The sequence below is a fragment of the Vigna radiata genome, unplaced genomic scaffold (genome assembly GCF_000741045.1).
Source record: "Vigna radiata var. radiata cultivar VC1973A unplaced genomic scaffold, Vradiata_ver6 scaffold_43, whole genome shotgun sequence".
NCBI lineage: Eukaryota > Viridiplantae > Streptophyta > Magnoliopsida > Fabales > Fabaceae > Vigna > Vigna radiata.
In genome coordinates, this window is record NW_014542924.1 from 772,268 (window position 1) to 797,379 (window position 25,112).

The window sequence follows — 25,112 nt, forward strand, 5'->3', positions numbered from 1 at the left end:
ATAAACAGTTCACTAAGCACAAAACAATTACAAATTACAATCACAAAGAAACAATTTGTAAGAGTTTAGAAACCACCTCTCTTGATACCACAAGAGATGAACCTGCACCTCCTTTGAGTCTTCACAAAGGATGAGACACCTCCTTCGACTACTTCATGAAGAATGAAACACCTCCTCCGAATACTTCACGAAGGATGAAACACCTCTTCCGATTACTTCACGAAGGATGAAACACCTTTTCCGATTACTTCACGAAGGATGATCCTCTTCCACACACCTCCTTAGACGCACCAAGGATGGACCGACTATTTCCTCTGTCACCGTAGCAGCACTTCACTAGCTCCACAAACAAGAGTTTCACAAGCCGAACAAGAACACACACTTCTCAATTGTTTCTGAGTTCTTAAGCACAAGTGAAGAGTTGTTGTTGATGGATAAAGAGAGCCTATTTATAGACTCAAGCAAAAACTCTTTCATTCTTTGAAACTGACCATTTAACGCTTTTAATCGATTAATATTAATGTTAACCGATTAAAATGAGTACAACGACTAGGTTTCAAAAACTAGAAAACTCCAACGGCTAGTTTTAATCGATTATTCTAAGGATTAACTGATTAACTAATCGATTAAAAAAGGTATTAATCGATTATTCCCTTGCCAGTTGAGTTTTCATCACCTGTAACGTTTTAATCGATTAATACTTGATTTAATCGATTAAAATTATGCGTTTTTTATTCTGAACAACAAATATAAAATATGAAGGTACAAGAATCAAAACCTACTACAAATCTAAGTCCTAAACATTTAAACTACAATTATTGCAAAAGCTTTTAATAACAAAAATAATTCTTCAAAGGATCTTCATGAATCTTGATAAATCTTGACTTGATTTGGGCATCACCAAAACTTCATCTTCACCATTTTGCTAACAGTATATTCCTCTGTTATGCCATTTTATGTTTTGCTTTGTTGGGCCAAATTGGGTGTTGCTTCTATTAGCCCCCCACAAGTTGAAGGTAGGAAAATGTCAACTGGCGCCAGCTTGGAAAGATTAGAATGAAAGAGTCTAGGTGGGAGAGCTTTTGTAAAGATGTCAGCCAATTGATTTGAGGAGGAAACTGGCAGTAAGTGCATTAACCTTGCTTGAGATTTTTTACAAACTAAATGACAATCAATATCCAAATGTTTTGTGCGTTCATGAAAGACGGGATTGGCAGCAATGTGAAGAGCACTTTGGTTATCACAAAATAAAACAGTAGATTTAGAACAAGTGACTTGAAGATCATTAAGCAAGTAAGACAACCATTAGAGTTCACATGTAGTGGATGTAAGAGCGCGATACTCGACCTCAGAAGAAGAGCGAGATACAATGCTTTGTTTCTTGGTCTTCCATAAGATTAAGGAATGTCCAAGAAAGAAGTAGTAACCAGTGATAAATCGCCGAGAATCGACATAAGTGGCCCAATCAGCATCACTAAAACCAGATATTTGTAGGGGAGAATCTCTACGAAAAAGAAGACCTTTGCCTGGACAACTTTTGAGATAAGATAAAACTTTCATGGCAGCACGGTGGTGAGCTTGAGTAGGATGAGCCATGAATTGGCTAAGTTGTTGAGTGGCATATACAATGTCTGGACATGTAGTACTAAGATATAACAGTCTTCCAACCAAACACCGATAGGACAAGGGATCGGCCAAGAGGGGGCTAGAGTCCTGATGGAGGCGAAGAGAGTTATCCATTGGAGTAGAGGAAGGTTTACAATCGAGCATGCCAACATTTGTGAGCAAATCAATACAATATTTGCGTTGATAGAGGGAAATCCCTCTTTCTGAATGAGCTACCACCAAGCCTAAAAAATATTTTAAAATCCCAAGATCCTTGATGTGAAAATTGAAGTGAAGAACATGTTTAATATGAGTCATTTCAACGGGTGAATTTCTAGTCAACACAATATCATCAACATATATAATCATTGCAGTAATGTCAGGACCAGAAACTTTAATGAACAAAGTATGATCAGCTTGGGCTTGAATATAACCACAAGAGATAAGTAAAAGAGAAAGCTTTTCATACCATTTGCGATTAGCTTGCTTGAGACCATACATAAATTTCTTCAATTTGCAACATTTAGAGGGATCATAAGAGCCTAATCCAGGGGGAATGGACATGTAAACATCTTCAATGAGATCCCCATGGAGGAACGCGTTGCTCACATCTAATTGTTGAAGTTGCCAACGATTGATGGATGCAAGAGCAAGAATAACCCGAATGGTTGCCATTTTCACAACAAGAGAAAAAGTTTCAAAGTAGTCGATTCCTTCAATTTGTGCAAAACTCTTGGCGACTAATTGCACTTTGTAACGTTCCATAGAGCCATCCGATCTTCGTTTGAGTCGGTAAACCCCCTTACAACCGATGGTTTTGACATGGGGAGGCTTGTCCACAATATCCCAAGTTTTATTCAAGACCAAGGCATCAATCTCAGCGTTCGTGGCCTCAAGCCAGCAAGAATGGGAAACGACTTCATGATAATTACGGGGTTCTTGCTCAGAAGAAAGATTCATTAAATAATGACGATGAGAGTCAGAAATTCGACAATAATTAATGACAGATTGAATTGGATACAAACACCTGGAAGATGATGGATTTGGCATTGTAGACAAAGAATTACACTGAAAATCGTGAAGGAAAGGAGGAGGATTACTAGGACGAGTGGAGCGAAGAAGGGGTGGTGCAGGTGGTGTTGAAAGTTGTGTATCTGAAGATGATGGTAGATGGTTAGGTGATGGATTGGTTTGGCTTGTGTCAGTTTGTGGTGTGGTGGTTGGGGATTGTGTAAAGGGTGGGTCAGATTGAGATCCATGAGTAGGAGGTAAGAAGTTAGGTGAACCCTGAGAAATAAATGGATTATGTGAATCTTGGGCCGAGTGGGGCTGATAATGTTCAAGGTATGGATCTATGAGAGGAGTAGAAATGGTGATGTGAGGAATAATGGTGTTTGAAATTAAATTTGGTGTGAAAGGAAAATTAAATTCAGAGAAGGAAACGTCTCTTGATATAAAGATAGTTTTAGAATTCAAATAAAAAATAACATATCCCTTAGTTCCAGTTTGAAAACCAAGAAAGACTCCCTCACGAGAACGGGCATCAAACTTTCGACGTGGAGTGTGTGTGGAAGCGTAACATAAACAACCAAAAATTTTAAGCATGGAAAAATCAGGTGTTTGTTTGTGTAAAAGCTCATAGGGGCACATGTTTTGAATGATAGGAGAGGGAACACGATTAATTAAATAAACAACATGTTTAACTGCATAGGACCAAAAATGTTTGGGAATATGAGATTGAAACATAAGTGCACGAGCAACATTAAGAATGTGCTGATGTTTTCTTTCAATTCTGCCATTTTTTTGGGGTGTGTAAACACAACTAGTTTGATGAAGGATGCCTTTAAATGCTAAGAAATCTTTAAGAAAAAATTCTGGACCATTATCCGTGCATATGCATTTGATTTTTGTGTCAAATTGATTTTCAGCAAAGGCAATGAAATTTTGGACATGGGTTTTTACCTCAACTTTAGATTTTAATAAAGCAATCCAAGTGAATCGGCTGTAATCATCAAGAATGGTTAAAAAGTATTTGTGACCATGAAAAGGAGGGGTAGAAAAGGGACCCCAAAATGAATTAGATCAAAAGCATTTGAAGCCCTACTCGTGCTAGAGGTATAAGAAAATTTTCTTTGTTTTGAAAGATGACAAATATGACAATTTTCATTGACATGTTTTGGAATAAAGGGATATTTATTATGCAAGTCATTGAGACGTTTTCCAGAAAGGTGGCCAAGCCGATGGGGTAACAATATTGTTGGCGCAGGAAATAGGGTTTTCTCCTTCCTTTTTGTTTTCTAGATAGTAAAGACCTTTTGTCAATTTAGCCAAACCAATCATCTGACATGTGTCCATTTCCTGTATTTGACAAGAATCATCAAAAAAAGTAAGTGAGTATTTGAGAGAGGAAATTAATTTTGATATAGAAAGAAGATTGAAGTTAAACTCCGGTACATACAGTACATCATAGATTGTGAATTTTGGGGAAAATTGGACAGTACCAGAAAAATAGGATTTGACAATGGTACAATTGGGTAAGTATATATCAACAGGTTTTATTTTTGAATAATTTTAAAAAAGATGTAAAGAGGAAGCAATGTGATCTGTTGCACCAGAGTCTATGATCCACGAGATAGTGAGTGATGATGGTGAGGGTGTGTTTACTGGAGTTAAGAATGTGTGTGGTGGTGCAAAAAATGAAAGAAATACCAAGAGAATCAGAAATTGGGCCCTTTTGTTTGATAGGAGAAGAATTAGTATTTGAGTACTGGACATTAACACTTGGGCCCACGTCATTTAAGGAAGAGTGTGGTTGTTGCAGAAGATCCATGACACGCTGATATTGAGTCTGGGTTAGAGTAAACCTTGATTCATGTGGGGTTGTCGCCGTTGTCACTTGTGAGCCATCAATGGATGCATTTTTTACGACACAATTAACAGAGGAGGAAGAGCCAACGTCATTGTGACCATTGCCGCCGTTGAAGCATGGTCTACTGGGATAGGGAGGGTGACCGAGAGGATACCCATGTTTGCTATAACACACATCGATGGTGTGGCCAGTTCGTTTGCAGTAGGAACAATATTTATTTGAGTTTTGCTTGAAACTTCCTTTTGGAGAAGGACCGCCACTATGACTCCTATTGTGGGAGGAGGAACCGACGACATTGATGAAAGAATTGACTCCCTCAATGTTTGTTGATGACATTGATGGGATATGTTGGCGCTCTTGTTGGATAACCATGGAGAAAACACGATTGATGGAAGGAAGAGGATCCATAAGCAAGATCTGGGAGTGCACAACTGAAAATCGCTCATCTAAACCCTTTAGGAAGCGTATAATAAGATCTTGTTGATGATATGTCTTGGTGGAACAAGTGTAAACAGGAAAGGGGCAAAAATTGTCTAGTTCATCCCAAAGAGACTTGAGGACAGTATAATAGTCGGAGACAGATTTCGAACCTTGGCGAAGGCTAAAGATTTCTTCCTAGAGCTCTGCTATGCGAAGCAAATCACCTTGGGAAAAACGTTCCTGAAGATTAGTCCAAATATCAATGGCACGATCAAAGAAGATAACACTCTGAGCAATGGAGGAAGCCAAAGAGTTAAGGAGCCACGACATGATCAATGTATTACAACGTTCCCAAGAATGGTACGAGATATCTGGAGGAGAAGGAACAAGTATGGAACCCATAAAAAAAACCCATTTTATTTTTGGAAATCAAAGCCATTCTAAAGGAGCGAGACCAAGAATGGTAATTACTTTCTGTAAGAATAGGTGTAATAGAAACAAAACTAAGTCCTTCATTGGGATGAATATAGAAGGGACTGAAAGGAATGAGACTAAGGTCTGAAGCGACACTAGAATTAAGATTTGATTCTTGACCATGACCTGTGCTGTTGGAATTCGTTTCGGTCATGATGAAAGGAAAAAGCACAGAACTCCAAGAGGGAGCTCTGATACCATAAAAGAACAGAGACAAAGAAGAGAGAAAAGATGGACAGGAAATTCACTGTTATGTATTGCCTTTCATAAAGGGTAATATATATACACAAAAGATGACCTAACATAACAAGAGAAAAAACAAAAAAGTCCTATATGGAGTACTATTGTCTGGTATATTCCTATGCTATGTCATTTTCTGTTTTGCTTTGTTGGCCAAATTGAGCGTTGCTTCTATTACTCTGCATAAGAAATATGAAAATACATTTTACTTAATCGCTAAGGAACTATTTGATGGTTGGAGAAAGCTAAACCCATCAACATAGATTCCAGCAAAGGTCATCAACCTTTTAAGTATCACCGATTTCATTAATTTGAATGAAACCAAAATTTTCACAAAAATACAACATCCTGAACTCCTGAGGTTTTATAGTGACCAAATAAAAAGTATTGCTAAAATGGAAATGATTTCATTTTTACATTTAAATAACAATTGCTTTATAATTTCATAATTTTAATATTAATTTAATATGTTAGATCACATATAAACATATAAGGATATTTCATATGTTGTATTAGTTTAGAACAAGGCATGAACTTAGAAAATAAATTTATTATATTTTTTTAAGACTGTTGGAAGTCTCACATCGACTAGAGATAAGGTCAAATTATAATATATAAGTAAGGTTCAAACCTCACCTTAAAAACCAATTTTATGGGGTTGAGTTAGGCTTAAAGCCCACTTTCTAATAATATCGTTTAAACAAACTTGTTTTAAATCTTAACATAAATATTTAAATAAAATAGTGTTTAATCATATAGGATAAATAATTAAAAGTGTTTAAACGATACAAGAGCGTCTAATAACATAAGAGCAATAAAAGCATATAACATATGTTCAATAAGCGTTAAAAGCTATATGGCTTATAACACTTTAATGCATGTACATTCTAGTACTTTTTTGTCTTTTGTGTTATGCACTCACGACAATTGTTCTGCCAAGACACAACATAGTTTCTAACTCTAACTTAAAGGCGACATCCTTATAAGAAAGTTAAAAACTCTAAGTAATGGATATTTTTCGAAGACATCTATATAAAAGATTTTGCATGAAGAGAAGAAGAGTTTCTGCTATCAAGAATATTGTTATATGTTTCATGTTTTCTTTCTCTAAGCTCTTAAGGCTTATCTTTGAAAAGATGATTTACAAATTTTTAGAAGTTTTGTGTATTGTTTTCACATCCTCTCTATGAGAGTAATATTCTGTTTTATAAGATTTCAAAATCACTTTGTTATTTTAAATTCAGAATGAATTCAAACACTTGTAAAGTTTAACTCAATGGAGTTAAATATTATAGTCAGTTGGACTAGTGTTGATGTCAGGAGTTGTGAAAATCTTGTAACCAATTTGGTTAGTTTGTTAACTAGAAGTGGTTAAACTCATTTTTAGTGGAACCCCTTAAAGGTTTTTAAGGGAAAATTGGACATAGTTCAGGTTAGAGCGAACCAATATAAAATCAAAGTGTGTTTTACCATTTTTGCTTTTAAACTAGTTTTCCATTCAACGTTTTTCATAAACCTAAGTGTTTAACTACTATTGTAGATCATCTAACTCTTACAAAGTAATATTAAAAACTCTTTTCAAAAAGTTTTAAAACATTATTCAACTCCATTTCTAGTCTTCTTTTTGTGTTTTAGTTCTAACCAAAGAAATTTCTACAATAAAAATATTATTATAAGTTTTTAGTTTATTTGTTCTCTTTATACATTTTTACTATATTATGATTTTATTGTAAATTTTTTCTTACAAATGACCTAATTAGTTGTCACCTTATATATTTGTGGGTAAAATTTATGGAATATACTAAATGAATATTTATAGTGGACATCCATATAAACAAGTAATTTAATTACTTGTTTGTAGATGTGATGGTGTGACTATTATAATAATAATTTGAAGATATTTGGTATTTACTAATCATTGTTGAATTTCATTTAAATATTAGTTTTGAGCTCGTTTATGTCTACATGTTACGTTGGTGTTTGTTTGTATGTTTTTTTTTTTTATGTTTGTACAACATATATTATATTAAAAGAGATTTAGAGCAGGGAGCCAAGCCCTAGACTTGTGTCGAAAGGAAACTCCATTTGAGTGGTGGGGTACGTCCACCATTATCAAGCTTATCACCTTTAGGCCCACCTTTTGACCCACCTTCATGTTTATCACCATTAAAAGAGTTGTATAGGAGAGAAAAATGAGTGTAGTTAGAGACTTTACATTTGCCTTTGAAAACATTTTGAAAAATGATTCTTTGACACACTTAAATTTTTTACATTCATTTGACACTACCCCTACTTACTTCTTTCTTGAGAAAATACAAAAGTTTGCACTTTTATGACTATTTCACACTTATATTTTTGTGTCAAACACTAGTACAAAAACAGCATATAACGTCACGCGTTCAACGTCTAACCACTTAATAGCCAACATTAAAAATGACTGGTGACATTTTTGTAAATAAATGCAATTATTAGATGTCGTTTAGAATTTTAATTTGACGTTAATTTGTCATAACACGTCGAATATTGAGAAGTCTGACATCCAATTGTATAAGTTTTGCGAAAATGTTTAGTGCAAAGGTGACAATTTACTTACATATGATGTCAAATTCCCTAGAATTAGACGTCAAAAGGTTATAAAACGTCGAATGCCCTATAGTTAGAAGTCAAAAGGTTAGTGAAATCACTAAAATTTGAGCGGGAGGTTCAAAATTCATTCACTTTATCTTAGCGCGCGAGACCTTCTTCTTTGTTGAAACTTTTCTTGAACGAATTTTGATGACCATCACATGTAATCTTTCTTTCATTTGATACAAATGCAAGTTGATTAATTACGTTAGGTATAATTTATGTTTGTTTTGACCGATTGTTTTTGTGTTCTTGTCCTTCATAGGCGCATTCTGTTTTCTCTCCCACGGGTGACAATACTTTATTCCGACGAACCCACCTTTTAAATGTTAGTTTTCGTTTTCGTTTTGAAGAACTAATTTGTTGAAGACTATCTATATAGTTAATATTTACTAAAGATATTAATACACATTGTCCATGGGTCAAATTTCTAAAAATGATCTCCCAAAATTATTTCAAATAACTCTTAATAGACAATTTATACGTTTATTCTTACAACAAATACATATAAAAGAAAATACAAAAATATGTGAAGTCTTTGTGAGTCTCAAATATAAATATCAATAAACTCAACATGTAATAAAGCTGATAAGGGCCTAGAATTGAACAAATAACTATAAGACTCAATCTCATTTTTATTCGATATATGGATCCTTATCTCACTTTTGATATGCTATGAACATTAAAAGTTACTTTGAAGTAATTAGATAATTTAGTATTTCTTAGGTTTAATACCTATTTTGGTCCCTCCTTTTGTAGGGTTTGTTCAAAGTTGTCCTTCTTTTTTTTTAAAAGTTCGGTATAGTCCTATATTTTGTAAAAACGGTTCATGTTAGTCCTTTTTGCTTACGGCGTTAAAAAAACTAACGGCAGACTTACCTTGCTGGCAAAAACTTGATGACTTGTACAATTATATCTGACATGGCACTGTGGGGAAATTTAAAGCCAATGAGATGTTACGTAGCAAATCCCTTTCCACCAAAATTAGGGTTTCATAATTACAGATTAGGAAAGGGCTTTCTCTCAGTTTCTTCCTACCTCCACGTCCTCACCCTGCACACTTACCTCGTCGAAACAAAACCCAGTTTCAATGTCACCAACTACATCCTCAACCACTTCACTTCATTAGGACTTAAGACCCACATGGCGACCTACACCACAATCCTCTCTTTTGCTATTTGGCAAAGGCCCGTTGATGGCGGAGCCGACATCCGTGGGCATGGTTACGGCCTACAAGAGGGAGATGGACTACCGCGTGTTGGGTTTGGTGCGACAAGAGTGAACATCAGCATGCGCGTGATGATTCAATCGACAAAGAAATCTAAGTTCAGTTTCCAAAAGTTGAAGCTCTTTAGCAAGAGAATAAAGTTGATAAAACATATCGTCATTATTTTCCATATAAATTTCTAGAAACTATAGTTTGCTCATCTCAGCAAATAAGCTAGGGATTAGCTTTTTCTTCCTAGTTGTTGGTAAGTGGATTCGTAAGCTTTCAATGCCATCAAAACCTGCCATCAATGAAACTGATGTCCTTTGGGTCCTTGTGTATCAACAACTCTACATTTGCAATATTTTCTTCAATTCCTATTATCAGCTTTACAAATGCTCAATGTTGAACCCAGAAAGGGGAAAAAGGGGATTTGGGTTTGGGAAGCAGCGTATTAAAGAAGAAAAAGAAGTATGATAAAGCTTTACTTTGGAGTGGAAAGGGAATTGTCACGTGACAGTCACTTATTGGTTGAGTTTTCCAACTAATTGGACACGTCAATTAATTTTGACCAAGAAAGCAACTTTGCGTTAACTTTTTAACACCGTAAGCGAAAAAGACTCACTTGAACTATTTTTGCAAAATATAGGATATATGTGAACTTTTGAAAAAGAGGAGGACAACTTTGAACAAACTCTACAAAAGAAGGGACCAAAATAGGTATTAAACCTATTTTTAATAAAAAAAGTATCATAATTTTTTTTTCCGACAACATCAATCTTGTATTGGCCCTTTATTGGCTCACAAAAGAAATGTATATTTACTACCTAACCTTGACAATGTTGAGTGGGTATCAGAATTTCTAAGTTTGGGATATAAATATCATAATCTAGGGTGCTATTATAAACTATCCAAATGTTCACTTAATTGGTAAATACTTTCTTAGAACTTAACATTCTTAGGACTTAACATGGTTCTTGTCTTGTATCGTGTAGTGTACCAAATTATGAATTCTTAAGCACAAACATTCATTAGTCTGATCTCAACTCATTGGAATCAAACTTAAAACTCTATATCAATTGACATATCTTGGATATTTTCAAGGATTAAAATGTGATGAATATCAAGATGTGTTATATTTTCCTTGACCAATAATCTATAAACCATCTAAACATATCAAAAAGAAAATAATAATAAAGCATACATGTGTCTTTCTTTAATCTAAATTTATTGAATAAAAAAATATTTACTTTCATTTTATTGTTATTATTATTATTTTATATTTGTTTTGTCAAATTATAAAAGAACAATATTTATACAATATAAAATAAAATAAAAATCAAAGCAAAAACATTAAATAATTATGAATCAGAATATCATAGATAAATATAATAAACAAAATATAAATTAATAAAATGTCAGTGCATAAAATATACATTAAATAACACAATTGTAAATTTAATGAATGGGATCAGTGTGAACCGAAGATAATTTAAAAAACATAATAATAAATTAGTAAATAAGATAATAACACCTAATTGAAGATATATGATATAATTATGAATTTAATATAAATGATCAATGCACAACTTTGAAATACATTAAATGTCATAAATATAAAAATTAATAAATGAAATAACAAAATTTGTGTACGGCAAAATTAAAAATTTTAAGTGTTAAAAATCATTTAACATTCCAAAATATAGTGATAAACCATATAATAGTAGTAAAAAAAAATAATAAAATAGAACAATTATAAGCTAGAATATAAAATATCAACTTTACCGTCATCTAAAATGGCCACAAAATTTAAACTTTTTATACAAGATGTATCTATCAAAACTATGTACAATCCTAGTTTACTACTAACTACTTGACAACATTTGCATCATCTAACACCTGTTCCAGGAAAACTTTATCTTCCTTTGCTCACATCCATTGGATGATCATTGCAAAAGAAAGAACATAACACATACAAAACATAAACAAAAGCAGAAAGGGTAAGCTAGATGTAAAAGCATTCATATTATCACCTGGCATAACATGAATATTCTTACAAAACAACTAATTCAAACATCTTAACATGTTATGACCTAGACTTGACCTGTCTGGACTTAGAATGAATACCGAACTATGGCGGGTTATGCACTTGTGGTGGCCTATACTGCTTTGCAAAGCCATTGCCATGGGTTTCACCCTACCACACACACAAGGTTAGTTCGTTACCTCGCAATAGGCTTCCAAGTAGCGCCTACACTAGGACTTCCTACTACTCTCACCACAAGAATCAATCATCTCTAAGTGAAAATGAAAGATCATTAGAGTGTTAGGATAACCCCCAAGACTGAGTTCCCTATATTCATTCTAAACATACAAGTATCTCACCGATATATTCTGCTTTGATACTCACTTACACCACATTAAATCATACTTTTCTTCACTTTAAATCGCCATTCATACCTCTGATACTCATATAATTCCATACACCTTCATACATAACATTCAATGAATTAAACCATCATTCAAACCACTCAAGAGCAAATAAGGAAAGAGTAAACTAAACCTGCACCAGTCACTCAGCGCACACACTCGCTGAGCGAATCCAGAAGGTTTTCGCACAACAACCCAACTCGTTGTGCGAGTCCTCAAACATAGGTCCATCCCTCACAACCATTCGCACAACAACTAAACTCGCTGTACGAAATAACTCACAGAGGTTCCAGACCTCCACTCCTCGCATAGCGCACCCAAGTCGCCATGCAAAAGCCCAGATAGAGACGAAACTCCCCAAACACTCACAGAGCGCACCCATTCATTATTCAAATTAAACTGGCAGTGATCCCAAGCCACCACCAGGCACTCAATGCCCTAATTCGCTATGCGAATCACTAGGCAGAGAGCAACTTTCTCCAACAATTCACACAGTGCACCAACTCGTTGTGCGAATATCCAAGGTAGAGAGCAAACCCCCAATCATTCACACAACACACACTCTCGCTGTGTGAATGGGTCAAATGGAGAGCACTCACCTAGACAACACGTTGTTCGAATTTATTCGCTCAACGAGTCTACATAATTCTGCAGTACAAAAAACTCTACAGAATTATGCAACTGATACCCCATTTACCAATTCTAACTATTTTTCCCAACTTCTAACACTCCTAGATTGTGTTATACACCTAATTACACTGGACTAAGTGGTACTAAACCTTCCTAACATCAATCTAAAGTGATTTCTAACCCATCTCCCTTTCAAAACTCCAAATTCCCCAACCTAGATACCCAAATCTCATTCTACCACTTTTGACTCTCATTTCAGTCACTTAAGGATTCAGGCAAGTCCTAATTGGCCTATCTATCCTATTCCAACACACCAATTCTGAATACAACCTTTGGTTTAAACTATCACTACCTTACTTCCTCAAAATGACCTACTACAATGCAAACTCTTACCCTTCAAGACCAAACCAAACCTCATCACAAAATTTTAATTCTTTTCTATCATCAAAACATATTAACTCATCATACAACCAGTCCAATTTATCAATTCAAGAGTTCACAATTAAAATTCATCACAACTCATCATTTTCACATAACTCAAGAATATAGTTATAATTCAAGCAGTTCAACAATCACCTACTCTAGTCATTCACAGTTATTGAAAAACAAATTACAGAACTTCTAGCTTCTCTTACCTTAGAGATATACCGCCCAACTCACAGAATTACTCCGACCGGACCTTGCACCGCAAGGAAACTCTAGAAACACCTACAACTCACAAATTGGTGATAGGAAACAACTCTTAAAACCTAAATTGAGCTAAGAATTGAAGAGAGAAGTCACTAGATACATCCAAACAGAAACCGTTGGATGATCACAGCCCAAAAACGTACGGAGGAAAAGGTAAAACAACTTACTGACTCAAAACAAGAAATTGATCGATTTAGATTGTTGTCCTTAAAGCTAGAATTGTCTAGATACCTCCTGATTGTCAAACCAACAACCCAATTGTAAGAAAATATAAAGAGAAGGCTGAGAAACGGGAGGGAATAGTGTTTTAGAGAGATAAAATGTTCTTAAAGTAATGCAACGCGTTTATAAAATTTTATTTATATTATAAGATTATTTTAAAATAAAATAATCAGTCTCATTATTTTAATACACTTATCTACTTTAATACTCTATTTTTTAGGTTCTTAAAATTAAATTTTTTACAGTTAAAATAACAGTCAAAATTACACAAATCAATAACAATTTATGTTAAAAATATTTTAAACACTAATATTGTTGCTAGAAAAGAAATAAAAAAATACTAATGGTTAAAAATTGCTACAAAATCTACTTTTATTTTATAATATTTTACTATATTTTGAAAATTAAAATTTGTCACAAAATATATAATTTTTTTGTTATCTTTTAATATTTATTAAATGTTTAAAACTGCCAAAAAAGATTAAAATAATTTTTAAAGTTTTTAAAATTCCAAACAATAAATATTACCTATATTTCATTAATTTTATAACTAATATAGTAATATTTTAATTGTTTGTTTTCATCACAGCCTGTACAACACAAATAATCTTGACACCTAACTGCCACCGAAAAAGATATTTACTTCCAATACAACTTTATTATTTATTTTTCATTATTTATTTATTAGTATGGAACTTGTTCATTTATTTGCAGCACCATTTAAAAGGTTAAAACCATAAAAAGGTTGCTGAATTTCTTTTTAAAGTTTCATGGTAAATAGCTTAAGCATAAGATGTTTTGGACTAAGGACGTTCTCCTTCATAACAACTGCAAATAGAAATAAAAAAGTAGAGTTTGTAATAAAAATAATAATACCAATAACAACATAACACTGAATAAAAGTCACCAACCATTAAAAATTTAACCGCATACTTATTTTTGAGAGAAGCAAAGCTTGAATTTCTACTCGACATACTTTACTTTCGATATTCACCAAGGTATTTGTGTCTGTTTTTTTGTGAAAGTCTTTTTGAGGAATAGGCACACACAGACACGAAAATAGTTATTTTGATGAGATTAATGATAGTAGAGAGATTAATTTTGTTGTTTTGTGTGTTTGATGTGTAGGACCTTGAGAGTATGAAAGATTATGTAAGAGTAAAGAAGAAAAGCTATTTAAAGAAAGGATGGAGAAGGAATATGCATAGGTGGTGAACGAGTGAGCAGATAAATAGGAATGTGAAGCCGCAAAAGCAGAAGAAAGGAGAACGTGGGCTTTCAAAAACTTGAAACAAAGAAAACCTTCCTCTCTCTCTCTCTCTCATGGCATTGATCTTCTCTTCCTGTAGGTTTGTGAAAGCTAACCAATGGGGGAGAAAAGATCTTCAGCAGCAGAACCAGCACAACCACCTCCGCCGCCACCACCACCAATGTCCCTCTCCCTCGTCCGACCCTCCCAAAAAAAACGCCTCAAACCCAAAGTCATCCGCGTCTTCCGTTCCGTCTTCCGCTCCCTACCAATCATAACTCCCTCCTGCAAGTTCCCCTCCCTCCCCCCAGACAACAACAACTACCTCCACAAAACCATCAACAATGGCGTCAAAGTCACCGGCACCCTCTTCGGCCGCCGTAAGGGCCGCGTCAGCCTCGCCGTCCAAGAAAACCCCCGCTGCCTCCCGTCCCTCGTGGTCGAGCTCTCCATGCACACCAACACCTTGCAGAAGGACTTGGCCAACGGCATGGTGAGGGTGGCGCTGGAGTGTGAGAAGCGTTCGGAGAAGGACAAGACGAGGATCTCGGAGGAACCCTTGTGGACAATGTACTGCAACGGGAAGAAGCATGGGTACGGCGTGCGGAGGGAGGCGACGGAGGAGGACCTGTACGTGATGGAGGTTCTGAAGGCGGTGTCGATGGGCGCCGGCGTTCTTCCGTTGAGATCGGAGGTTGAGGAAGGCGGTGGCGGCGAGGGAGGAGATTTGGCGTACATGCGAGCACCCTTCGAGCACGTAGTGGGATCGAAGGATTCGGAGACTCTGTATATGATGAGCCCGGACTTGCAGGGGAATAGTGGACCCGATCTTACTATATTTTTTGTGAGGGTTTAATTCACAATGAGATTAATGATGTACAGTGAGTTTGATCAGAGGGTTCATTTGTATTTCTGGGTGAATTAGGATTCATCCCATCCAGGATTAGTCTACGTAGTAATTCAGGTTCTTCTGTCTACTCATGCCTTCTCTCATCTTATATCTATCTATACTTTCCAACCTTTCATTAGCGTTTAGGTTTTCTGCTCATCAAAATTTACAAGGTCTTATATAATCACGTTCCCTTTCATTTTTTTTAGGATTCTGCATGCCAGAAATGAAAGACCAAGGTACAAACTCCAAAACGATGTGGTCTGCTCAAGTTAGCTACTCTTATATTGTCTCTTTTAGGTTGAGTTGTAATGGTGTTATTTGAAGAGAGCTGAGGGGATTTTTTTTTGCGCCTGCCATCTTCTCACCGCTGCTGTATCAAGATTTAACTAAATTTTTACAAGGAAGGAAATGGACTCAAAACACTTAAATTTAAGCCTTTGTAAGGTAAAAATAAATGGAAAAAGTGTTTTTAAGTTTTGTATCACGTGATTGTGATCAAACTCGCTTCAACTAATAGATTGTTAATTACATCAATCTTCTAAATTCTACAACTAATTTTCGGAATTTAATAATTTTCACTTGTGATTATTTAAACTTTTTTTTGTCCATCTTCTCTTAACTTATTGATAATCAGATTCATTCACATTTATTAAAAAACTTTTTATATCAAATTTTCACTTGATGCATCTAAACAATTTAACTTTTTTATCCGAAAGAAAAAAATTCTTTTAATAATTTTTTTTTATAATGCATACGTTGTGATTAGTATATTTTAAATATTTTTTAAACGTTCTCATTATCAAAATATGATTAGCAAAGTAAAAAATTAAAATGGATATAGCTAACTCACTCACCTTCATCCAAACCATTAGATTCGAACTCTGCTACTACATTGAGAAACAACCAAACCACACCCCTTCACCTCTGATACAGACCAGAAAAAAAATCTTCGTCCTTCTCTTCAGCACCGATTCTCTTTCCTCGTAGTGTGTGTTTTCCCTTTTCTCACCTTCCTCCTCCTTTACCTATTTTTCTTTTCCTTTTACCTTGTTGTTTAAGGAAGTATCGTTAAAATAATTGATTAATCAGAGCCACATTTATGTTCATGGGTCTATTGAATACCACTTTACCCAATTTACTTTGAAATATTAGTTCTTTTCAATGATAATTCTTTGAAAATTTAGAAAGTAAAGGAAAACAAAAATATCACAGTTCAGTGTTATTCACTGTAATAGTAAGTGATAAGACATGATGGAATGTGCAAATTTCATACATTGTTGTCCGTTGGGTTTGCCTCGGATCACACTGTGATGATGACAGACATGTTCTGTCTGGTTGTGCCTTCACGAGTTTCCTGCCACCGCTCACTCTACTCTTCAAGTGCTGATTTTCTTTTTCCAAATTCACACTGAAATTTGTAGATAGACCGAGATAACACATGGCTCTCGCATTGAACATCTCGGTGTGTTTCCCACACCAGCGTTGCCCAACTCTCTTCAAACCCCCCAAACCGATTCTCTCATTCCCCACCGCTTCCGCTTTCTCCTCGTTAACGCAACTCAGCGTTTCCCTAGGTGAAGATTTGCCCGACAACTACAGCGATTGGATTCCCAACTCCGACCTTCGCAGAAGATGCGGCATTCTACTCCATCCGACGTCGTTTCGAGGGCCCCATGGCATCGGCGATCTCGGTCACGAGGCCTTCCGTTTCATCGATTGGCTCCACCGCGCCGGTTGCTCCGTTTGGCAGGTTCTTCCTCTCGTGCCGCCTGGCAGAAAAGCCAACGAAGAAGGATCCCCTTACTCTGGCCAGGTTCGATTCGATTCGGTTCAGATAGTTATTTTTTTTTTCTCAAAAATTTCGGTGTAATGCATTTCCTGTTACATTGCGATTTTCAGGACGCGAATTGTGGCAACACGCTGTTGATCTCTCTTCAAGGCCTCGTTGACGATGGGTTGTTGGAAAAACACGAGCTTCCACAACCGATGTGAGTCGCGTAGTTTTCCAGTTTTATTTGTTGTAATTTCCTTTTGTTCAACGATTTGTTAAATGAATGCAGTGATACAGAGCGCGTCAACTTTTCAGTTGTTGCTGACCTTAAGGATCCTCTGATAACCAAAGTAAGGTGTTTACAGCTTTATTATTGCTAGAATAGTTCCTCACCTCGTCCATCTGCCTTTTTTTTTTATTTTATTTTTTGTGACTCTTCCTTTTTTTCATAGGCATCTTTGTGTGTCTGGTGTTTTATATCGATTTTCCTCTTTTTGAAATTCCATATATAGGCTGCAGAGAGGCTCATTTCAAGTGAAGGAGAACTCAAAACGGAGTTGGAGAATTTTCGAAGAGACCCTGACATATCAAGTGAGACACTCATTCTTTTTCAGTTCTATGTGATTTGCATGTATCTCTTTTAACTTCAGTGGCTTTTGAAATAATAATTTGGTTATACAATTATTATATATTATTTATATGTAAGTGCACAGTTAGTCGTGTGCATATTTTCATTGTTCTTTTACCTTTTTTTTCCCACAGCCTTTTTGGATTTTGTCCTCCTATTTGTGCTATTTCCCCAGTTAATGCAGCTTTTTGTTTATTGAAAACAATTCAAACGGGAAAATAAGTAAAATCTGGAAGTTTGTTGTGATCGCAAATTCCAATCAAACAATTGCAACAAGATAATTAGTTCAAGCTAGAAAAAAAAAATATGAAACATTAGGATTGGTGGTGGTAATATGTAAAATACTGAGTGGGCAGAGAGGACTTAAACATGGAGAGGTTTCTTGTGGGTTTGAAGATACATACATCTTTTTTAATGTCTCTTATTTATCATTTTGCGAGACTTAATTTGGAAAGTCTTTCAAAAATCATTCGAGGAATTTCTTTCTTTGATATGGTTTTAACTAGTAATATCTTCGCAATGCTGTAGGCTGGCTTGAAGATGCAGCATATTTTGCTGCTATTGATGACAGTTTAAACAAATTCAGCTGGTACAATTGGCCCGAACCTTTAAAAAATCGCCATCTTGTAGCTCTAGAAGACATTTACCAACAGAAACAAGATTTTGTAAGGACATAAATTATCCTTATAGCTCAAGTTTTCGTCTACTTGTTATTGCTACACTTGTACTATAAGCCCAGAAGGGATATTGATGATTCATTTATACTTTTGCACGCAGATAAATGTATTTATTGCCCAACAGTTCTTGTTTCAAAGGCAGTGGCAGAAAGTCCGCAGCTATGCACAGAGTAAGGGAATCAGCATAATGGGAGACATGCCAATATATGTTGGTTATCATAGCGCAGATGTTTGGGCAAATAAGAAGCAGTTTTTACTGGTTAGTAGTCCCTAAAGAATGTCTCTGAAGTCTGATATAACATTTTTAATTTTTTGGAGCAAATTGTACCTTTTTTATCATAAAATATCTCTATTTGTCTGGCAGAACCGGAAAGGCTTTCCTCTTTTAGTGAGTGGTGTTCCTCCTGATGCATTCAGTGAAACTGGTCAGCTATGGGGCAGGTTTGAAGTTAATACCATGATAAATATTTTTTTGATATATCTCGATTTTCCATGCTTTTTATTCAATTCTCATCCTGATTCTTTATCTGCTTCTGTGGTTATGATCAAAAGGCATCTTCTTTGACTTGTCCTAACTCAATTTAGTTTCTTTCACTGTTCATGCTTTAGCCATCTGTGCTTGTATACGACAATGTACCCTTCCTGCCTGAATATTTCTATAAGAAAAGAACAGGAACTAACTCAAACCCAAAGTTAGCTCAGGAGAGGATTGCTTAGGTCTTATTTCTAGTCAATGTATGATTTTTTAACTATCTCTAGACCCTATTTCAGCCTTTTTCTCCTTGGTATTTTTTTTTTCTTAATCGTAATAACTAATATCATGTTATACTGTAGTATATTGTAGAAGGTTTCCTGTCCCATATAGATTACTGATTTTCACGTTTTATATTGTCAACTTTTAATGAAAAAGCCCCCTGTATGATTGGAAAGCCATGGAGAAAGATGGATACTCATGGTGGATACGTCGCATTAAACGAGCACAAAATCTGTTTGATGAATTTAGGATTGACCACTTTAGAGGATTTGCTGGATATTGGGCTGTTCCCGCTGGTAAGTATGCACTCTAGAATAAGCTTATTTCACTTGTTTGGTGGGTTGTTGTGACATGTGTGTCCTCTACAAATGTGCAGAAGCAAAAGTAGCTATGCTTGGAAATTGGAAGGTCAGAACCTCTCATGTTCATTTTTTAAATCTATTTGATCAAACTATAATCCTCTTTGTCATTTAAATTATAGGTAGGACCTGGGATGTCCTTGTTTGATGCCATTTTCAGCGCTGTTGGAAGGATTAATATAATAGCAGAAGACCTGGTATGCATTATAAAACAAACTCAATAGGTTTAAATATGATTTTAGTTTGTCAAATTTGAACTAAGTTGTTTTTGGTACTTTAAAATGGATCTTTTTAGTCCCTATCATTTGACAGAAAAGTTTGTTTTAGTCTATTTGTTCAAACGGCTTATATAATGTAGTCAACATAAATACTTTGAAAGGAAAATAAATGTGGTAGGGTATTTGATGGTAAGAATACAAAATTGAAATAGATTGTCATGTAAAAAATTTATAATTGTTAGTTATATAACAAGCACAAATCTTAACTGTACTTGGGACAAAAGTAATAAACCAAATATTTTTCACGAGGACTAAAAAAATCAATTTTAAATTTGAGAGCCAAATCAAACTTATCCCAAATTTTCAGGAATAAAAACATATTCAAACCATGAGATCATTGCTTTCATTCAATCACGACTCTTTCTTAGGGTACTCATTGTAAAATTATGGGTTTGTGATTTACGAAAGGGAGTTATCACTGAGGATGTAGTCCAACTAAGAAGATCCATTGGAGCACCTGGAATGGCTGTTCTCCAGTTCGGTAATGATTGATTACTAATTTTGTTTACGATGTTCAGTTTCATGCTCCAAGTAATTTAAAGTCAGAGTGCCTGAATATTTTTTTATCTATATTACTTTATCCAGGATTTGGAGGCGATGCTAAGAACCCTCATTTGCCTCATAATCATGAGGGCAATCAAGTTGTCTATACAGGGACTCATGACAATGACACAGTAAGAATTTCTTCTGCCAGTTGCATATCTATCTTATAGGCCTGGGTGTTTGCTTTGCAGAAATCAATCGAAGATTGTGATAGGGTAGGGATCTGATATCTTAATTATAAAATCTGGGGAAGAACTTTCCAGTATACAAATAGAACGAACATACTACTGAACTTTGAGGTTCAGCACCATTTAATGTCCAAAAAGGCTCATATTACCTCACAAATTGAAAAGATGTCTATCGCTCTCTCATCCCTTTTTTCTTATTTAAATGCAACATGCGTTATTTTTCTAACTCACTCCCCGCTCATTAACTATTCAACAATATCTAATAGATTGTGCCCACTTAGACAAGATTTTCTATATGGAGAACCCACATTTTCCTCTTTTGTAGAATGTTTTACCTATTGAAATTGATGTATAACTTAAGATATCTTAGTTGTTTTATTTGTATACTTTTGTCATGTCTTAAAAAATATTACCTGTCAATACTAAAAACCTTGAGAAGAATTGCCTTTCTGCTGCAGAGCAGAGGCTGGTGGGAAGCTTTGAACCAAGAAGAGAAATCCAAAGTAGGTTTGGTTGTCTTTGTGAAGTAATGAAATGCATTTTTTAACCAAGTTGAGGGAAGAGTTAATCTCCCTCTTCATTTTATATTTCAGGCATTAAGTTATCTTTCCTTAAATGAGGGAGATGACATTTCTTGGGCTCTAATCCAGAGAGTATTGGGCTCTGTTTCTCAAACAGCAATAATACCTATGCAAGATGTTCTTGGATTGGGTAGTTCTGCCAGGATGAATATTCCCGCAACTCAGGTAAAATGTCATGCATGATGTTCATTGTTTGTTCGGGCAACATTTTGATCTATTCAACCTGAACAAAGAAAATAAAAATGTGTTAGATGACTTGTAACATCTGGACCGCCGCAAGAAATAAATAAATAAAAAATGACATTTGTTGATCCCCTGACATGCAGTTTGGGAACTGGGGTTGGAGAATTGCAAGTTCGGTGAGCTTTGATGGCTTGGAGAGAGAGGCAGACAGACTCAGAGAAATGCTTTTAATGTATGGCCGGCTTTGATTATGGAATTCCTTTTTGAGTGTAAAGTTGAAGAGTTCTCTTTTTGACGGAAGCTTAAGTTAAGTGGAAAGTTCTACAGTATGCATGATGTTGATAATAAAAACTGGGTGCTTGCGTTGGGGTCAAGTAATTTGAGAAGGCTGGATGCTTCAATGGAAATTTGTAAAAAGAATAATGCCGATCTCTTAGTGTTGCAATATTATGTAACATGCTCGTTTAAATATGAAAAAAGTGGTATGTTATTTTATATCAAGTACCATTTCATAGAAATGTTTATTAACAAAATAATATCTCAGAAGATTGAATGTCATAATGTAATTGTAACGTAGGAGTACAATCAGCTATACTTTTGTATGTGCAGTCTTTAGCTATTTGTGCACTCTTTAGTGTTGGAAGTGCATGTTTGGTTTCGTGGTGGTTGCATCCAATTGCATTCGTATCCTGATCAAATCACTTTTGGCCCAAATTCGGGATGTTTGGTTTCTAAGAAGCAAAATCTGGCTGATAAAAACTACGTTGTGTATGAAGTAACCTCTTATGGCTTTTGCTTCATCCAGAATCGATTAGCCCTTTTGGTGGACGCAGTTTCTCTAATTTACTCTCCCCTTCTCATTTTTTTTCTTCTTGTTGCATTTACTCTTCATGCTTTCTTGCTGGATGCTTATTTGCTATGTGAACTATTGTGTTCTTCACCATTCTTCCTGTTTGTTGTTCTCAATAACTACTATTTTTTATTTTTTGGGGCACACCCTTTTGTGGTTTAGGTATTTAATTTGAATGTTAAGCCGCCTTCATGGAGGGTGAATCTTATTTTGTTCTTAAATTGACTTCAATTTTCTCTTTTGTGGATATCGAACCTCTTAATTCCGTATCTAATAGGGATAAGTAGCGAAGTTGATTTGATATACATAGCCATACAATACTAAAGTGAACAATTTGAATAGCTAATATCCACATTCTGTTTCAATACTTCAAGTTCTTGCTGCATACGTTTTCATTTGGTACATGGACACTTAACATGCAAAAGAAAATTTATCTTACAAACTGTGAGAAAGACACATTTTCCTTTTATTTTTACAACTGTCACTATTTCTTTGCACACTACTTTTTCTATTTGTTGCTTTACTGTTATTTTATTAGGATGGTTTTTCAGAATCATCTCTTGTTTTCTGACTTTGTTGTATATATTACGCACCACAAAGTATTTGACTGGTGGGTTGAAATAGTGAGAATCATGAATCAGATTCATCTCTGCTTTCACAAACCTTCATGTTATCTTGTTTCATTTCTATCTTCCTGTAGTTTTAGATTATGTGAAGTTGGAGGACATTTAGTGTTCAATATTGGATTATGGTAATATTATCTTATTGCTGTTTGAATTTAAAATGACGTCCAGATTTTTGTCAGATGTTGGACCTCTTCACCTGCATCCCTACAAACATCACGAGTTAGAACCTGAAATTTGATACAAGAACTTAATGTCTTTATACGTGGGGAAATCTCTCCGTGATCACGTTAATGAGTTTTAAGAGAGAAAAAAAACGAAATCAATTTCTCTCGAACTACTTAATATAAGTTCAAATACAAATTGATTTATAGAAACCGTTTATACACCTAAATTATCAGGGGAGTGTCTGAGCCCAACTCCAAACTCCAAACTCCAGTGCCGCTCAATAAATGAAAAAAAGAAAGTTTCGTCTCTTTTCATTTAGAAAAAAATTAAGTCTAATAACTTTTAGGTTCATTCTTGGATCACACAAGTGAATCATTATCAGCACTTTAGGTCATAAGCAAGCTGCCAAGAATAGGTCACATCACCTGAGGATGTTACTTTCAAAGATTACACATTTGAACAAAAATTCAACTATTAAATAAATAAACAAATAATAAAAGAAAAATTCTATGATAAATGTAAGGGTTTTAAAAATAATAAGGCCATTGGGCCTATGTTGGGGCAGTCAGCCCATACACTAAGGACCCAAGACCTTAGGAAGGGGTCCCCCTCAAAAGTCAGACTTTCCCATTTCTGCTCTTTTATTTCTCTCTCTAGATAGAGCTATTTTCTCTCCAAGAATGTGCTCTGCCTTCTCTCTAAAATCTTCCAACATTGAACCCTTTGAGTTGTAACCTAAAGGTATCTTAACTTTCGCGGTGCCAAGAGCTATCCTTTGAACCGAACAGTTTTCTTGTTCGTACCCGATAAGCCTTTTTCCCTTTCTTTTTCACTATTTAGGACCTAGGATTTTTAGTTTTACTGGCTGCGTATGCCTTGTATGTTTTCCTTTTCATTTTCAGTATATTCTAGCTCTCAGAGCTACATTCTATCACCTATTTGGTGATCTGTAGGGTTGGTGAGCATCCTGCTGTATGGGTCACTGTTAGAGCACCTTGGGTATACTGCTCAGTGCAACCCACAGGTAAGGGGAGCTAATTATTCTTTTTATTGAACCTGTTTCAGTGTTTTATGCATGATTAATTTAAAAATATGATGTTCTGTTGGGACTGTGTTGTTACTACTTTATGTATTTGGTTTGGGTATGAACTTGATTGTACAAAGTATGAATCATGATTGATTTCCTGTGTACTGTTTGATGAATATAATTCGTGTTAGTTACTGTGATTAGTTACTGTTTGATGTTTGATGAATATAATTTGTGTTAGTTACTTGATTAGTTACTTTTGATGTTTGATGAATATAATCTATGTTAGTTACTGTGATTAGTTATTGTTTGATGTTTGATGTTTGATGAATATAGTCTGTGTTAGTTGGGACTGAGTTAGTTACTGTGATTGATTATGTTTTGGGAAAGGTTTAGGGTCAGACTTAATTAGTACTATTTGGGTAGCATCTAAATGCACAGGCACTGTTTTAGGTCACTATAAGAAGAAGTGAAATGTTAAAATTGGGCATTTGAGGTCTAGAGTATAATAGAACAGTTTGGATGACTTAAATAAATCATAAGGGGCTGGTTGAGAGCATTTTGTTGGTAGGATAGAGGGGACTTAAAAACCTGAGTTAGCACATCACTGATCGACGTGGTCCATTTAGTTGTGACTAGTCATATGTGCTAGCGCCGAAGGTGAGTCTGATGCGTTCAGACGTCTGGACCTCTCTGGTGACCAATTGGGTAGTGAGGTAAGGTTGAAAGCAAACATGTAATGAATAATTTAGCAGGCAGTTTCATAATTAAGAGAACATTATAAATTATTTAGAATTAATAAGTATCATAATATATTATACTATTAATGTATGGATTATATATATATTACACATACGTAACATTAAAATATTATATTAATATATTACGAATTTTATATATATATATATATATATATATATATATGTTGT

General features: G+C 35.0%; 2 protein-coding genes across 2 annotated transcripts; both read left to right on the top strand.

Annotated features, from left to right (window-relative positions):
- Window positions 1-14,616: 14,616 nt before the first annotated feature.
- On the top strand, window positions 14,617-15,918 carry LOC106752691 (protein MIZU-KUSSEI 1). The gene is made up of 2 exons (XM_014634426.2): window positions 14,617-15,625; window positions 15,760-15,918. Exon 1 carries the CDS (start codon window positions 14,780-14,782, stop codon window positions 15,515-15,517), a length of 738 nt encoding a protein of 245 aa, XP_014489912.1. The 5' UTR covers window positions 14,617-14,779; the 3' UTR covers window positions 15,518-15,625; window positions 15,760-15,918.
- Window positions 15,919-16,448: 530 nt separating this feature from the next.
- On the top strand, window positions 16,449-22,382 carry LOC106752776 (4-alpha-glucanotransferase, chloroplastic/amyloplastic). The gene is made up of 15 exons (XM_014634541.2): window positions 16,449-17,366; window positions 17,453-17,541; window positions 17,614-17,674; window positions 17,837-17,915; window positions 18,481-18,617; window positions 18,730-18,888; window positions 18,994-19,070; window positions 19,540-19,679; window positions 19,760-19,791; window positions 19,865-19,939; window positions 20,429-20,501; window positions 20,606-20,694; window positions 21,210-21,254; window positions 21,345-21,497; window positions 21,659-22,382. Exons 1-15 carry the CDS (start codon window positions 16,992-16,994, stop codon window positions 21,761-21,763), a joined length of 1,689 nt encoding a protein of 562 aa, XP_014490027.1. The 5' UTR covers window positions 16,449-16,991; the 3' UTR covers window positions 21,764-22,382.
- Window positions 22,383-25,112: the final 2,730 nt, after the last annotated feature.